Source organism: Cupressus sempervirens, chromosome 9 (assembly GCF_028749045.1).
Source record: "Cupressus sempervirens isolate cs-2001-9-10 chromosome 9, ASM2874904v1, whole genome shotgun sequence".
Classification (NCBI taxonomy): domain Eukaryota; kingdom Viridiplantae; phylum Streptophyta; class Pinopsida; order Cupressales; family Cupressaceae; genus Cupressus; species Cupressus sempervirens.
Window position 1 is genome coordinate 366,609,626 of NC_143126.1, and position 17,440 is coordinate 366,627,065.

Consider the following 17,440-nt stretch of genomic DNA (forward strand, 5'->3'; position numbering starts at 1 on the left):
AGAACCTAGGAGTTAACTAAAAACCATTAAGGGTACTATGAGAAGCAAAATAAAAGAACCAACTAACAAGACCTTTAAGTCTTCTCCACTTTGAACTCTACAAGATTCATGTGGGTTTACCTTAGGAATCCATTCTTATTTATTTTAAAATTAATGTTCTCAACATGAATTCTAGAAATAATAGATGATTCATTCTTCTTTCTTCTAATTCAATAGCAATAAAGATATGATAACTAGTTATTTTATCAATCCCTAGACCCCATAAATCAAGTGTAGGATGGCATTTTAAACTTGAACAATAGAAGATTAAAAGATTGATTGATATAAATTTTCTACATTATGTAGTATTCCACTTAGATCAACTTGTAAGGATGGCAGTGTCTTATCCATTGGGTTATAGCTTACTGAGGTCACACACCTACTTCTAGATCTTATCTTGACACTTTGTCCAAAGACTTTTCAGTGTTCATTTCCATATCTCATACTTATCATGTCTTTACTTAAAACCACAATGTTCTTTCAACTTACATTAAGAATTTACATAATCCATTAGATTATCAACAAAAGAATATTTAAAGATGATTCAAAATAAATTACTACTGAAATTTAATAAACTTTGTTATTAAATCTCAGAGAACAGGATGGAGATAAGATGTGGGATGAACAACCAGCTTTCTGTATTTGTATTAATTTCTTTGAGATTGTATACAATTCAATGATTATCCCTATTAGAAAGTAACACCAATAGACCAGCAACTATTAACCTTCATATTCAATTTTGGAATAGATTTATAGTATGCATGGACCAACTCAGAATTTACAAAACTAGTGTAGGAAAAAAAAACTCGGACCCTCCTCTAGCCTTGGAAACTCACTTATATAGTGTGAGTTGCAACAAGCTTCGAGCCTAGAGGGAAAAGGACAATTGTCCTTAAGACAAAAAAATTACAAAAACACAAAACTGTAACTATCAAAAACTGCATGAGAAGAATCAAAATTGTTGGTCATTCACTTGATTACAGAATGGTCCTACTTTATGGTGGGGTTGATTCTGTTTTGGTAATTTTTTGTTCCTCCACTGCACCTGATGATTGACCTTCTTTCTCTTGTTTCTTGTCAGGTTGTGGGACCACTTTCTCTTCTTCTATTGTGTTTGACTCTGACACTTGGGTGTCTATTGCAAGATGTTGATCATCTACCATATCATTAGCTTGATTAGCTACATCATCCAACTGCATTATCTCTATAGCTGTTACTTTATCTACGAGCCCTTCCTGAGAAACCACCTGTAGCAACTGCATAGCTGAAGAATAATCTTCCATCCACTTTTTGAAAACCATGCATCACCACCTCACATTCTCACTTTACTTAAAAACCATGCATCTTCATCTTGCGAGAATTCAATGTTCGTTGATCTTCATCAAATGGATGGTTAAGATTTTTGGTGGCATTTTTATGCAAGACATGACCCACTTGGACACGTGGCAGATTCTCGCATTCTCACTTTGGGAAAACTTCAAACATCTTCATTATGTGAGAATGCAACAACCATGTATCACCTAAAAATTTGACAGCTAAGAGAAATCAATACCCTTCATTATACTCAGCACATATGGAAAATCAAAACATGCCACCTGGAAACCTATGCTGACAGCTTCCTTTTTGCAAATTATAACATAGGTTGATCCCACAAATTCCACATGTCAACACCTAGCATTTTCACTTTGGTTAAACATCTTATATTTTGGCTTTGTGAGAATACGACTACCGTCGATCTTGATATGAATCTATGGCTAAGAAGATTCTAGTTTTCATACTTTTGAATGCAAGGAGAGCCATAAGGACACTTGTCACTTTGTTGCAATGTCATACTTTTTAAATTGCTTACATCTTAAATCTATGACAATGCGACAGGTATCAATTTGTCTTTTGATCAATGGTCAGGAAAGATATATTTTATTCTATGTTTTGATGACCCACAGGGACACATGGTGGTCCATCGTATTTTCACATTTCTTAAATAGTGAACACTTTTACTTGCGAGGATGTGACATATGTTGATTGAAAAGGAGATCAACGATATCATAAAATAACTAATTTTTGCACTTCCTTTAGTCCCATTAGACATGTATCATTCTATCACTTTCTCACTTTAGTTAAACACTTTGCATTTTGAAACTATGAGAATGTGGTGTCCGTTGATCTAGAAAGAAATCAACGGTTACAATAATAACTCAACAGAAAGGTTTTGAACAAGGCAAAACAAGATGCAGGCTAACCATGACAAGACCCTGAGTTAAAAAGAGTTATGAGCTAGGGTCAAATGATAAATTCACGAAAGAACTTTAAAAAGATTATAGAAAAAACCTTATAATAAAGAATTTTGAAAGGTATTAGGGCTTTTTCAAATCTCCCACCTCAATTTTTTTTAAAGGTGTGGATTAACATTTTCAAACCTAAGGTAAAACAAAACAATAGGGCCCAATAGTTAGGGTTTTTCTAAGGCACAATTGATCATGAAGAAGTTAAACCCTAGTTGCTCACATAGGGTACCTAGATTTTCACAACAAATATAAGAATTCTTATTAGGTGAAAAACCAAGCCAACAAGTGTTATCTAACCAAAGTACTCTAAATGTAAAATGGCATTATGACTTTACAATGCAATGATTGATCCCTGGAGCTATGGTGCACCTCTTTATAGATTTGTAGAGGCAATGAGTGGCTAGGATGAAAAGGGTACAAAAGCTTGAGATTCTCCCTCTCATGATCCATGTGAGTGCACTTTATAGTTCAAAATGGTTTATTTTGTCTTATTAATGATTTTACCTTTTTGTCTTTTGTCTCTATATTCCTTTTTCATAATATGTGTGCACATATGAATGGGTTTACTTTATTAAAAGGTGTGATGAAGTGACTTAATTATTACAAAATTAGCCTTGAAGCTTAGGGTTTAATGATTTATTGTTTGATTTTGATAATGTTTGATTCTTGATTGAGTATGCAACTTGTTGAAAGCATAATTAGGTCAAGTCTAGTGTTTAGGTTAATTTATCAAGATTAGGGGATCTTATTTTTCTAGACCATTTTTAGGCAATAAAAATTAGTACCTTATGACCTATACTCATCACTAATATCTCTATTGTGGTATCACCAAAAGAATGGGACACATGTACAAGGGGGGATTTTATACACTAAGAGATGAAGGGGCATAAGAGCATGAGTTGGAATCATGATTCTTTTCATGTTCATAACAAGTGGTATTTCACAATTTACTAGCACTAACAAATATCTTAGCCTATGTAATGGTTGTTTACAAATCTTCCAGCCATGTGCGCATAGACCTGTGTGTTGCTTTTGTCAATTCTCCAGTAGTTGTTTGCTCCTGACTCCATGGGTGATGGTGTGGTCATTTTGGTGGTTGGGCCTAGTTGTGGTGTGATAGAGTATGTTTTTGGGGGTTCTAAGGCTCTAGGGGTTGATTCTATCTTTGGACCTGAGTTATCTTAGTCAGGAGATCTCTGAACAAGTCACCATTATTTCATTTTGTTGTTAATGAAGTGATCATGTGGGAGGTTTTGGCATGGAAGGAGGTTGTTATGGGGTGTTTGGAAAATAATATGGGGCCCTCTTATGCCCAATAGGCTAGGTCTATTTCAAACCCCTTCCAGACCCATAAATATATTGCAGTTTATTTAGAGGAATATATTGTTTCAGGGATTGTACAAAGGATTGCATCCCTTAAGGTAAATACAGTTATTTGCTGATTCAGATGTTTTTGGCTTTCACTTAAGGAGTTTCATGCTTGGATTGTTAAGCACTAGGAACTTTATTTTACTAGTATTGAAGTTGATGATCAATCAAACCCATAGCTCCCAAGAATCACCTACATGCAAACACCTGTCATAGAAAGAGAGAGGCAGAAAGCTATGGAGGTAGGAATTGCCAGATCCATAGATGAGACATTCTTGATGAAAAAAAATAGAGATTGATATTATCAAAACTGAATTATATCAATATTAATGTTTACTATGAGAGATCATCCTTATAAAGGAGATCAAAACCCTAAAAAGGTTTAACCTAGGTTGCATTATAATAATTAATAAAAAGAATTAATTATTAGATGCCTAAAGTTTATCTTAAGCAACTAGAGTTAATTAGGAAATATCTAATTACTCTAACACCCCCCCTTAAGATAAACTTAGGGAGTAGCTAAAAAACTAGAAACTACTACTGAAAGCATATTTGAGTCCTAGCAAACGAGGCCTAATGAGGTACCCAAGCACAACCAAATCTCTACAAAGAGAAGAAACAGAGAAAACCACATGGAAAAAATCCTACTCAAAAAAGAGATGGAAATAATGTTGAAAGAACTAGTGTAGGACTTAAAAAAACCTCCAAACTAAGGATGTCCCAAAAAATAGGAACAAAAGATGATCATATAGAATACCACTGAAGCATGTACAAGTTGTAAATCTCTATCAAAAGTAACTATTGATCTGGAGAACCTCTACTGAAATAGAACCTGACCAGGTAGAGAAGAGTGTAATCTGCATTGAATCAGGAGGCACACAAAAGAAAATAATTGAACTCGAAGATACATATGGCATGAAACATCAAAACCTGAAGAGTTGATCAATCAAGCATGGAAGGTTGCAACCAAAGTAGGAACAAAAATAAGAGTGTCTATATGGTAAATGATCCATCTCAACAAAATGCATAGGTACCCAACCACTACATCTGCCTAGTACATAGGAACAAATGCTAAATGCATAGCTCACTCCATCAAGCCAAGGAAGCATGAGAAACAACAGAAGTACCCCCCCTAATGCAAACAAAGGTGAGGTGATAGGTGAGTGGAAAAGTGGACCAAAAGAATTGCAAGTCAAGGAACCACAATCAAGATGCACAAAAGAGTACATATGTGTGTACTGAGGTGATCAATCTCAGACAGTGCATGAGGCTAATGTCACAAAAGGGAAGCTCATTGGACAAAGGAAGATGGCAAGCAAAGGCAGAACATTAACCCCCTATGGCACTTTAATCATGAATAGTGCATGTACAATAAGGCACAACATATGGTGAATACAATAATCTGCACAAGTGTCCTCAGATGACACTGCTTGAATCAGAAGGCAAAACAACTGAACCAAAAATACAGATGTAGTATGGCATTTTATCTCAGTGTGTTGCAAGAATGCATATAAAGATGTCTAAATAGACCAAAAGAGGCATAAAGATAGTACAAGTCATGACAAATCATCTAAAGTAACGAAATTGATCCTCGGACCTAAAACAACCAAGATATCTACCAGAATGCGAAATTGCAAAAGACTAAATAGAATGTGCCTAGAGAAGAATCTAGAAAAACGACCAGCATCATTGGAGAGAGCTCGAAAAGACCTTTCCAATGATATAAAGATTTCCCAAATTGAAGATGGGATGCTCAAGATATGTCTCTCGGAGTGCAAAACTATATCCTTGACTTTGACAGTAGAAAAAGTCATAAAAATGCATCAAAACTAAAAACTAACTATACCATTGTGATGAGCTCGGAATTAGTTTTCTGGCGATGTCTCATTTTCAAAAAATGGAGTCTGTATGCCTAAGATATGAGCAAAATAGTGAAGGTAGGTCCAAACAAAACCAAAGGAGGTGATAGGAACATTGATGTAGTGCTGACATGGCATTGACGTCAGCAAGTGATGAGCCCAAATTTGACAGTCAAATAGTCATCGAGGCAAAAAAAATGCCTAAAAATGACCCATGCCGAAAAAAAATATCCAATCACCAAAAACAAGACAATGTATGAAAACAATGTCACTGGTAAAAGAGCCAGTGTCGAAGTAAAAATCGGGTGGCCAATGTACATTAAAAATATTGTTAAATCCTAACATGGCATGAAAATTGCCAACAAAAAAGGCACAGTTATCTAATTTGGATGGACCCATAGTTGACATGTGCATGGTATGATCCCAAAACCATTTCTACAATCAAAAAATGCACACGTCCAAAAAAGTTGTTTTCAACCCATAAAGTGAGGTTCCAAGAAACGTGCAAAAAATCTGGAAACAAACCCAATGATTGCAAGAAATCATGATAACGTTCAAGAAATCTTGGTGGGCTAGAAGTGGAACAAGGATTTGAACACTGAATCCAAGAGCTAAACAACAATAAATAACAAACTCACAAAATTGCCAACTACTGATTTGAAAATAAAATCACGACAAGAGTAGATCAGGGTAGATACTAGTCCTTTGAAGGAGTTGGCCAATGGAGGTTGTTCAACACTAGGCCAAAAAAATAATAATCACAATGCACAGTGAAAGTCTTTAGATCTGCCTTACCACTGAGAGAGCTAGTGAACATGGCATATAACCCACAATTGACCAAGCGAGATAAGCATGGAGGTGGACATCAAAAGAGGCATGAAAGACCCATTGATCGAAATGCAGAGGAGTGCACCAAAATTACAAGCCAACTAAAAGATTTGGAGTTCGCATGGTCCCACAAATTCCTCACCTTCCAAAAATTGATACCTTAAAGGGTGCAGATGTGACACAGGAGCGATAATAACTGTGCACCTTGGGTTTCAAAGTAAAGAGGGTGTGCTTGAATGAAGCACCTAATACATGGGGTTCAAGCTTTAATGGAGCAAGGTAAAGACAATGACCTCTGATGCATGAATATTTGCACTGACAGTGACCTCTAATATGGGCCAAAAAAGAGCTGACCTATTGAAAGTTCATTGCATGACATCGATGCAAAGCCTAATCTCAACTCATCCACATTGTAGAGCACATGGAAGTTTTGTTGCTGGTAATTCTTGAGAATGGAAAGCGAATTCTCTGGCATCCCAAGAACGGCCAAACACGTAACACTTTGGTCAGAATCCAGCTAGAAAAGTACATATAGGAGAACCACTCTATGTGATCATTTCTTCACATGGGAGAACAACTTCCCTTTGACGATAAAACCATGGCATAAGGACTTTAACCCTGCTACTTAATCATTTTGAAAAATACATATGTTGGAATTACAATAGTAAAGGTAAACTTTTGAGGGGGGGATGAATCAGTAATTTAAACTTTGACCAATAAAGCTTTCACCACATGTCCATCTCATACATTCACTAAGTAAACTAAAATAAAATGTAAAGCATCTATATCTAAAATATGTAAATAAGTAAACATTCACACATGTATGACACCAGATATGATTACCCAAAAACCCTCCAATGAGAAGGTAAAACTAGGGTGGGGATGACACCCACAAACCTTCACTAGTACAGTAATAAAGTGGATCCAATGAAGGTTACAATGTTTGATCATAGGACATGATCTACCCTATGAAAGGTTTACTTTGTTAAAGTATGATAAAGACTGTTAGGTCTATTAAAGGATTTCAATACCCTATTAGAAGTGTGCCTTGTTAAAGGACTTCAACTCACAATTAAGTAAGCACCTTGTTAGAGGATTTCAATAAAGCCTGTTAGGACTACTCTGTTAAGAGATTTAACTAATTCGCCTGCTAGAATGATTCAATAATGATCTTGTGGTTAGCACTTGATTGCCTGATGATAGATCACCTCTAAATTGATGTATTTTCAATCCTTCTTGATCAGATGTCTCTTTGTTGTATGCTCTTCTCTTCCTTTGTTCTCCTTTAACTGATTCTGCAATATAATCTCATATCATAACTCCTTAGCCACCATGAATGTTCTATTTGCACATGCAAACTTCTCTCTTCTCTCCTTCATACACCTTCACACATTTGAGAGTTTTAGGGTTTTTCCTCCTTAAGAAGACTTAGATGACTTAGGGTTAGGTATGAATTAACGGCTATGATTCATCCATTTTTTCGCTTAAACCTTCCCTTTTCTTGATTGGCTGCATGTAATGCATTAGGAATCCAACTTAAGATTTGTCCTTATCTTTATAATATCTTAATTCAATTTTTAAGTCGGCTCAAAAATGGTTTACATAGTTGCTTGTGCCATTACAAAAAACTATGACAAAACTGTCTTACTCAGCATCTAAAGTCTCTAATGCTTGGCATATACTATCTTCTATACTATGACTTGGCATCTGTATCACTTGGCATGCACTGCTTGCTCGACTCCCAAATCACTCAACATACACTATCTACTTGGCACTTGAGTGACTCGGCACATGAGTGGCTCGACACTCACTGTGGACTCAGCATGCTCTATTATATACATGTTGTGCTCGGCATGTACTACTTGTTCGGCATGAACTAAGTAAATGACTTAAGTGTGTAGACACTCATTTTTCAAAACCAATCTGAGATCAACAACCTATCTAGGTATGACTTCCTAACCTCCCTCTTCATTTTTGGCATGATTCGGTTCTTGTGGAAGTTGGTGAGGCTTTAGTTGATTTTATAATGGTGGACACAAAATCCTCTGATAAATTTTATTCTACCTATGCTCGAATTCTTGTTGATATTGATGCTTCAAAAGGCCTTACGATGCAGATTAAGCTATGTATTCCTATTGATTTCTTGATCCAATCTCTAGATTATGAAGGTCTTACATTCAGATATAGGATTTGCTTCAATACCAGGCATGTTGTGGCTAAGTGTGAGAAATTGAAATCTAAGAGATCCTCCTCATGGTGGAAGCGTGCTTTGCTACAATATTATACAGTGTCCAAGTTGCCTTCAATTGATGAGGAAACTCCCTTTAAGTCTATTGTAGCTTGCTAGGTTGGTGATGATGTATCTTCTCCTGATCATCTATTGGTTGATGGTCCAAGTCATATGGATGATGTTGTTTGGGTCCCTCCTATGGCTGACTCTGTTCGGGAGGCTTCTAGTGTTATAGTTGTTGTTGTTGTGGTTATGGTTATTGATTCTCTTTGGGAGGTTGTTGGTGTCACAGTTGTTAATGTTGTTGATCAACATGATAATGTTGGTTTGTTCCAGCATTATGTTGTTGAGCCTTTTGTTGTCTTTTCTTTTGTTTGCGCTAATTTAAGTGGTGTTAGGGTTGATGACTCTATAATCTCTACTGATTTATTGGTTTGGCACTCAGTGCCAGCAAAGATTGAGGAGGATGGATAATGGTAAAAGGTAAACATCAAAGAGGTTTCCATCTCATTCTTCTCCTAATGTCCACAAGTTGGGGATGAAGGGGAAGTCATAATTTTGTTGTCCTCTTCTTTTTGTAGGGTGGTCAGTTCTTATTAAGGCTTTTTCTTTTATTGACCACCTAATTATGTTATTGTGTGGGTGGTGTTTCATGTTGTTTGGTTCCCCGTCTTCTTTTTTTACTTTAGTATGTTGTATCCATGCCATGTTTCTCTTTGAAGAGTGTATTATATATCTTTCAGTTGGTGGTCCGGTTTTACACCTGCATTGTATTTGGGTTTTAAGGCCCCTTCAAAACCTATTTTTGTAATAAAAAACAAGTGGTCTTTCACATATCAAAAATATTTATCATCACTCTTTTCACAATATTATGTAGCATACACGAAACCTTGTTTTACATCCATAAGACGTAAGCATAAATAAGAGAGCTTATATCTATCTTGAATTTCATTACTTTTGGAGTTCTTGATGGTTTTGATCTCACTAACAAAGTGATTTTGCAAGATGTAGTTCCTAATGTTGTATTACAATTGTTAGTAAATTGGAAGTTTCATTTGACATCCTTATGAGTATCATTTTCAAGAATACTCTTATGTACTTAGATTTTATATTAGCATAATATCATATGGCTGCTAAAATGGGGGAAAGATTAGTGTCTTAAATTATGCTCTATAATTGTGAGTTTGATTTCACGTTTTCTTTGTCAATTGCTTTAGTTTTTATTCCACTGGACAATTTTACGAGCATTTCTAGCCTCGACTTTAACCCCAACTTGAGGTGATGTGTCATATCCTATTTGAAATCTTCAATGTCTTATTTTACATTTAATCATCATCAAAAACTAAAATTAGGATTAGATTTATCCCCAAAACCTCGATTCTTGCATATCCCCCTCAAAGAGCCTATTTTGGTGGGATTTCAATGCCTAGCACACATGTCTCACCAAAGTCTCTTCAAAATTTAAATATTTGAGTGTCAACTTCAACCTTTTTGAATCTAGTCTTGAATGCCTTTTTATATTTGTTTATGCCATTTTTTAATCAAAATCAACCTTCTACTATAAAAGCTATTAGTTTTTCGGATTTTGATTACTTATTAAAATTATAGGAAAACTCTAATTGATCACATAGGCATACAAATCTTTAATTTCCAACCTCAAGTTTTCAACATTATAAATTCACCATTGTAGTAAGATGTGATTGAGGCTTCGGGGAATATTAGAGGATAGTGATACTACTAACTAATTATCGGCTTGCACCTCTTCTTACGAGTTTGGTCTAATGTTATGTTGTTCTCACATTTTCTTGTTTCATTTATCAAGTCTGATATGTATCGTTATTTGTTGTCAGCTATATCTTTGTCCACTTTTTAGCTAGTTTGTACACCACCTTTTGATTGGTTCATTTATGGATCCACTCTAATACACTTGAATTGGGTTTGCTTTTATGCTTATGTATGTCATTGCTCACTATATCTTATATACACTTAAGGTTCAGAGTGCATACTTTAGTTTTAGTTCCAATTTCTATTTGTGGACGTAGAAATATCAAAATGGGGGCTTAATTTTAAGGTTGGCTCCTATATAACTAAAACCATTTTTCCTTCCTTTTGTGCTTGTGTGGTACAAATCTAGAATTTTATGACAATGCAAAGGTACAAAAAGAAATAGAGATCGTCATGACAAATTCAAGAGAAAAGGCATGGACGAGAGCAACCAGTGCCCTAGTTCTACTTATCTTGTCCAGATTTTTCAGTGACAAATATTCTAACTCTACTACTCCCTAATCTAGATTTTTTTCACTTTGCATAAGTGTTGGACAAGGGCGCCCAACACATCGGTTTAACACAATAGTAGTTTAGTTTTACTCGCATTTTTCATTTTAAAGCTTTTGTTGGTTTTTGTGTGCTTGCAGTTCTAGTTCATCAAATCATATTGTTGTTTATATGTGTTTTGAGACCTTATTAGATAACATCTCAATCTATCAATCTATTTTCTTTACAACGAAGGAGCATAACCCAAGTTGCTTAGGTACCTCTGGGAAGAGTTAGCTAAACACAACATGTTTTGTGAGTTTGTGTTCTAATGTTGTATGGAAGAGAGGTCGGTGTTGGTTAACTCACTAGCTAGTTTAGCATACCCATAGGATCTAAGAGGGAAAATATTTTTTAGGAAGTGCAATCAAATGGCTTGGTGGTGTAGTTTTGAATCAACAAAACTTACAAATTGGCAAGTGAAATATTTTTAGTCTCAAATAAGGAAAGATGTGATTAAGTTTGTTTCCAAGTGTTGAGTTTTTCAAATTTCTAAAAGGGGAAAACAAAACACATTTGTGCACAAATCCTTACCATTTCTTGAGGAATTATGGATTCACATCTCTAAGGACTTTGTGTTACAATTGTCTCATACACAATAAGGAAATTATTCCATCTCTATTATTTGGACAAATCTCTAAAATAGCCCAATTCCTTGTGTGAAAAATATAGATGCAAGGTTTTTTATTTACTCTTTAAGGAGATTAGCTTGTATAGACTACCCAAGATTATAAATGGTGACCAAGATACAAATTTTTGAATTATATTTGGAGGACTTTATAGAGAAATCTATTAATAGTGACTGAGATACAGTTCCTTACATATTTCTATTAACGGTGACTGAGACACAATTCCTTACAAGTTTCTATTAGAAGTGACTTGTAGTAAGCAAAGGCATCTTTTGCATTGTAAGCCCATTGATTTGACTAGATTTTTGTGCTACCAAAGTGTAGCACAATAATCACTTAAGGTGGTACTCTCTAACTTTAGATAAGTTGGGACACAAAGATGGAATGAAAAGAGAGACTATTTCTGAAGTAAGTGTTTTGTGTGTTAGCCTATGATTATATTAATCCAAACAAATCAAGTACAATGCAAGTATTTGGGGCAAACCATTTGGCAATAAATTATAGCTTATAGATGACTAATAGTTTCCTAGGGATGGCTTTTGAAAACACTTGCAGTGTATTTCAAATATACCCAACATTACATAGAAGCACAATACTAGATGTAGAGGTGGTTTGATGGTGTAGTTTTGGAAGACAACTTCTCCACCTTTCAATAGAACCAATATATATGAATCTACTTAGAATAAAAACTACTTTTATTTAATATATGAAAACCTCAATAAAGGGTTTTGTGCTACAAAAAGGAAAGAACTATGAACAAGGAAAAATTAGACTAAAAGTTTCAATGTGTTTATTTTCTAAGGTCTTTTTTAATCATCGACACTTTATGAAGACAAAGTAGAAAAATAATCGATAGTCATGATTTTAAATGATCTACTACATAATGTGATCTTGGCTACAAGAAATTAATCATATAAGAGAGATAACTAAATATATATGTTATGTAGATAGAAACACAAGAATAATATTACCTTGAAATAACATTAAAACTAAAAAAAATTACCATTGACCTCTTCAAAAGAGCAATCTTTTATAGCAATACGGACTACAAAATTTAATGGATGACTCATTCTCCTATTAAAATTCTTTATTTATATCCTGGCTACCCAAAATAACTACTACTGTTTATCAAATATATCGTACAGACCAATCTAGCAAAAGGGGCAACTTACGAAGTATATGCATTTGATGCTTTCATTTATAAACTCAATGTAAGGATAATTAGAATTCACAATTCTAGACATGCAAATGGACGGAAGAAGTGTCGTGTTTTTAAAATCACCAAGTTATAAAGACGATAAGATGACAAGAATTCAAAAATACACGACAAAAGACAAACAAATTAAATGTTGAATGGACAAGATACCCGGCACTAGAATGAAGGTCTAAAGCCATAAAGGAAGATGTAACTAAAATGAATGAAAAACACAATTAAAATCGGAATAAATGAATTTTGGTTATTATTACAATAACTTCTAATTTTGGTTCAGTAAGAATGGATTCAGAAAATAGGTCAAAGTAAACATATAGCTGACTTTCGCTCTAAATATTGTCATTAATTAGTTAACAAAGAATTTTGTTCACCACACTCTGAAATGTTCTACTTCCTTTAATTTTGTATAAAGAATTGAAATAAGGACACCATGAACATGCATTTTAACTTGCGAAATATATCCATGAAATTACAGGAACATGATGTTCCGCTTCATTAGGAAAATGGTCCGAAGATGATTGATAGTAGAAAGAATTTGAAAGCAATGAATTAGTGGATAGAAACAACATCTATTGAATCGTATGCATCAATTACATTCGAGAAGGCAACCCAAAAAAAGAAGGAAACCACTTTCCCACACTTAGAAACCAACCATTACCATGTTGCTTGTGCTACAAATGTGCAGCAGCATATTGATTGAATGTTCACTCTCACTCACCCTCACCTAATTTAAAAGTTGGGCGTGAAATCCTACCAAATTCAAACTGATAATGCCTCTTATTCAATATCAACAAATCACATCCAATGAATTCTTGAACTCAACTGCTGAGAGCTCTCTTCACTAACAAATGTAAATTGATAAATGGCAAGAACTTGTAGACGCCAGACGCCGTGGCAAATGTTTGCAAGGAACAAAGATAGCACATAGTCCTGAGGGTGCAATCCTGTCCATGAATGAATAAAAGGAATGTTATGGTGTAGCAGCAGAAGCAGGTGTGTTCCTATCATCAGAGGGAGTGGGATTATTGGACTTGTCTTCGGAAGAAGATGGTCTGTTGTCTGTATCGAACTGTCTGACCTGCTCGATCATTGTGGCAACCTCAGTCATTCTGGGCCTCTGATCGGGCATTCTGACAACGCAGGCCATGGCAATCTGCAGCATCTGCACCATCTCCTCTTCGATGTCATGATATCTCATCAGTTCCACATCGAACACTTCGGCTGTCCACTCCTCCCGCACCACCGACTGGACCCATCTGGGCAAGTCAAGGACCTCCTCACTCACTGGGGATAATGAATGTATCGGTGCCTTCCCCGTCAGGAGCTCCAGCAGCAGAACCCCAAAGCTGTACACATCCGCCTTCTGAGAGACCTTCCCTGTTTCCATCACCTCTGGAGCTCTGTAGCCTGCAATGCGAGAGGAAGAGGAAGTGGACGTGCTCGTCAGGGGAGCTATACCAAAGTCAGATATGCATCCATCCATCTCCCCGCTAAGCAGGACATTCGAAGACCGTATGTTTCCATGGCTGAGTTTGCCCGAGGACTCTTCGTGGATATGAGCCACACCTCTTGCTGCATCCGCTGCTATCTTCACCCTTGTCACCCAATCCAGTGGAACCCTTCCCGCACCACCTCTCCCACCTTCAATCAATTCATTATTCATACACACATTACATTGCAACCATCAATACAACTCTCTTAAACCCCCAAAAACATACACATTCCACAGCAATTCAAACCTATCTTCTATGAATTTGTGGCAAATAACAAGTAAACAAAGTTATGACATACATCGTTCTCAGAATTCAACTGTATGTATAACTTTCGGATCGAACTCCATGGGTGACCCATTTTTGTAAATCCATCTCTCATCAAGAAAAGAAAACCCAAAGTTTTTAACTTCAAAAATCAAAATTGTCACCATTCAGGTATCCGATGAAGGTATGCTAGGAAATCATGTATCGGAATTATAATGCGCGCACACACACTCTGTTAGTAAACATTGGTTCACGAAATGTAGTCACATGTGTTATTCACCATTTCTAAACTATGGTAGTATTGCAAAAGTGATGAAAGGAGAAAAGGGCGCAGTGAAGGGTTGAGTATGCAAGACAAACATAACTAGGGTTAAGGACACTAGTATCCTGTGTACAGAAAGAGTGGCGAAAATGAGTAGCTAAGTCTTCCTATTCTCATCAAATTGGTATCGACTACTACTGCTCTCTATTTTCATGTGATTTCGACCATCGCAGCATTTTGATTGATCTTCATTTGTTTTGGGTGAGAAACTTGACGAGATTGAGGGTCATATTCCATTATACATTGAGAAGCATGAAATAGCAGAAAGAAGCAAAATGGCGTTGAAAGATTGAAAGGGGAATTGAAGGAGGAGAGCACTTTACCATGGAGAAGAGCTGATAAGCTGCCCGCGGGCATGTAATCGTGGACAAGAAGCTTTTCATCTTTGGAGTAGTAGAAGGCCCTCAAAGCAACCAGATTCCTATGGCGAACCCTTCCCACCATTTGCATTTGCTGCTCAAATTCTCTTCGTCCAGTGACCACATCTTTCAGCCGCTTCACAACAACACTAGCACCATCTTCCATGACTGCCTTGTAAGTTGTCCCAACGCTTCCTTTCCCCAACACTTCAGCCGACGCCCTCAGAAGGTCCTCCAAATCGAACGTGTAGATGCATCCCTCAAAGAAAACGAGTTTGTTCCTTTCAGCCTCTTGAGCAGAGATGATATAGTCATCCTTGTCCTTGGACGAGGAGCCCCCTGCCTTCTCCGCTGACCTAATTTCATCCTTGTGCCCCTTTTCCGAGGACCCAGATCGCTGCTTCCTCAGCAAACAAAGCAACAAGGCAGCACATATCACAAATACCAAAGTACTGCCAGCTATTGCTATTGCTACAAGTGCTCCTGTAGTTATTCGCTTTGATTTTCTATTTGAAGGGCCAAGTACAGTAGGGGGCAATGCAGGTGATTCGGATGGAGATGGAAACAGTGGTAAACACTGCGCCAATGGAGCGCCACAAAGGTTGTCATTCCCTTGGAAGGATGATTTGGGGAAATTCTGAAGAGATTTGGGTATGGAACCATTCAAATGGTTGTTAGCCACATTAATCGTGACTAGGGCAGGGAGGCTGAGATTGGAGATAGTGCCCGTAAGGGAGTTGTTTTGCAGATACAAAACTGTAAGCTGCGTAAGATGGTTGAGGGAAATGGGTATGATGCCGGTAAAGCGATTGAAAGAGAGATCAAGAACTTGCAAGCTTACCAGAGACGACAAGAGAGGAGGCAGGGGACCGGAGAGATTGTTGCCCTGAAGATAGACGAAGCTGAGATGCTTCAAGTTGTTCAAGTCGGAGGGCAGTGAGCCGGAGAGTCGATTGGCCCTGAGACTCAACACTCTGAGCTCCGTGAGGCGGCCGAGAGTGGCTGAAGGGATCTCTCCGTACAGCCCCACTCCCGGCAGACGGACTGCCAAGATCCGATCTTGATTTGCATTGCACCCTACTCCCACCCAATTGTTGCACGCTGAGCTGTTGCCTTGCCAGTTGAGCTTCCTCCCATGCGGGACTCTCTTCAGGAAATCCAGCAACGCCTCTTTGTCCCCCGTGGGTTCACCCCTGCACTCACGACTCACAAGCACCACCACCAACACCAAAACCCCCCACAGGAATTCCTTCATACTTGTCCCTCTCCTCAACACATTATACTGCTGACCCCCTTCAAACAGAGCTCAAAATTGTTGGGTATTTGCAGATCTGAGAAGAAACCTGAGCAATGCTGCTTCTGATAAGGTTCGGCATTGAAAATGGAGGAGGGAAAAGTGAAGCGCAAGGAAGCATGATGAACCCCTACCAACTCTCTCTCTTATCTCAGACCAATCAACCAATTGTTTGAGAGGAGAAGAAAGCACCCTAGGTGCTCATTGGGTAAAGTGTTGTAATTTTCTATTCTTGTATTTGTATGAGTAAGAACACTCTGTCCCTCTACTTGCAGAGGAGACATCAGGTATTGGATTAGAGTCTGGGAGGCGGCGTTAAAGGGCACCGTTAGGCATCAGCAGAAGAAGCATGGGAGTCCTTGACGGAGACGTAAAACACATTTATTTATCTATTAATTGTGTTGACGTGCGCGGTGCACCTTCCGTGCCGTCATTCAAATTTCATTCACCATCAACTCTGTAATACAGCAAGGATGGCCTCCTTGTACGTCACACATTATAATAGGTAGTCCCCAAAAGTCCACAACGCTTGCTATTCAAATTAATTCATCGAGGTTAACCTGTTCTTTAATGTTAAAATGTGTTTCTTGAGGTAGGAGTAGATGTTTACTTGTCTATCTAGTTTGGTAGAGAGTTGACTGTTATTGTTGACAAGCTAGAATGATTAGGACGTTAAATGTTTTGTATTTATTTATATTTTCTCTTGTTATTTTATTATTTTAATTTTATTTTAGTTTTGTTAACTTTTAAATATTCCCATGATGGATAATGGAGTGAATGAACTCCATAAAATTGAATTCAAAAATTTGATACGATAATTGTTATAGATTGTAGAATCTAGTGTAGGTATCTTCTTATACATGTGTTATTCTTTTTTTATTCTTTTCTACTTTTAAAAAGTTATTATTATTTTATAGTGATATCTTTGGTTATTTTACTTTTAA

The 17,440-nt window shown here is 36.9% G+C and overlaps 1 protein-coding gene across 1 annotated transcript; it reads right to left on the reverse strand.

Moving 5' to 3' along the window:
• Window positions 1–13,313: 13,313 nt before the first annotated feature.
• Window positions 13,314–16,847, reverse strand: LOC149538819 (putative inactive receptor kinase At2g26730). The gene is made up of 2 exons (XM_089800139.1): window positions 15,167–16,847; window positions 13,314–14,405 (listed from the first exon to the last, which is right to left on the reverse strand). The coding sequence occupies exons 1-2, from the start codon at window positions 16,455–16,457 to the stop codon at window positions 13,735–13,737; spliced, it is 1,962 nt and encodes a 653-aa protein (XP_089656265.1). The 5' UTR covers window positions 16,458–16,847; the 3' UTR covers window positions 13,314–13,734.
• Between the last annotated feature and the right edge of the window lie 593 nt (window positions 16,848–17,440).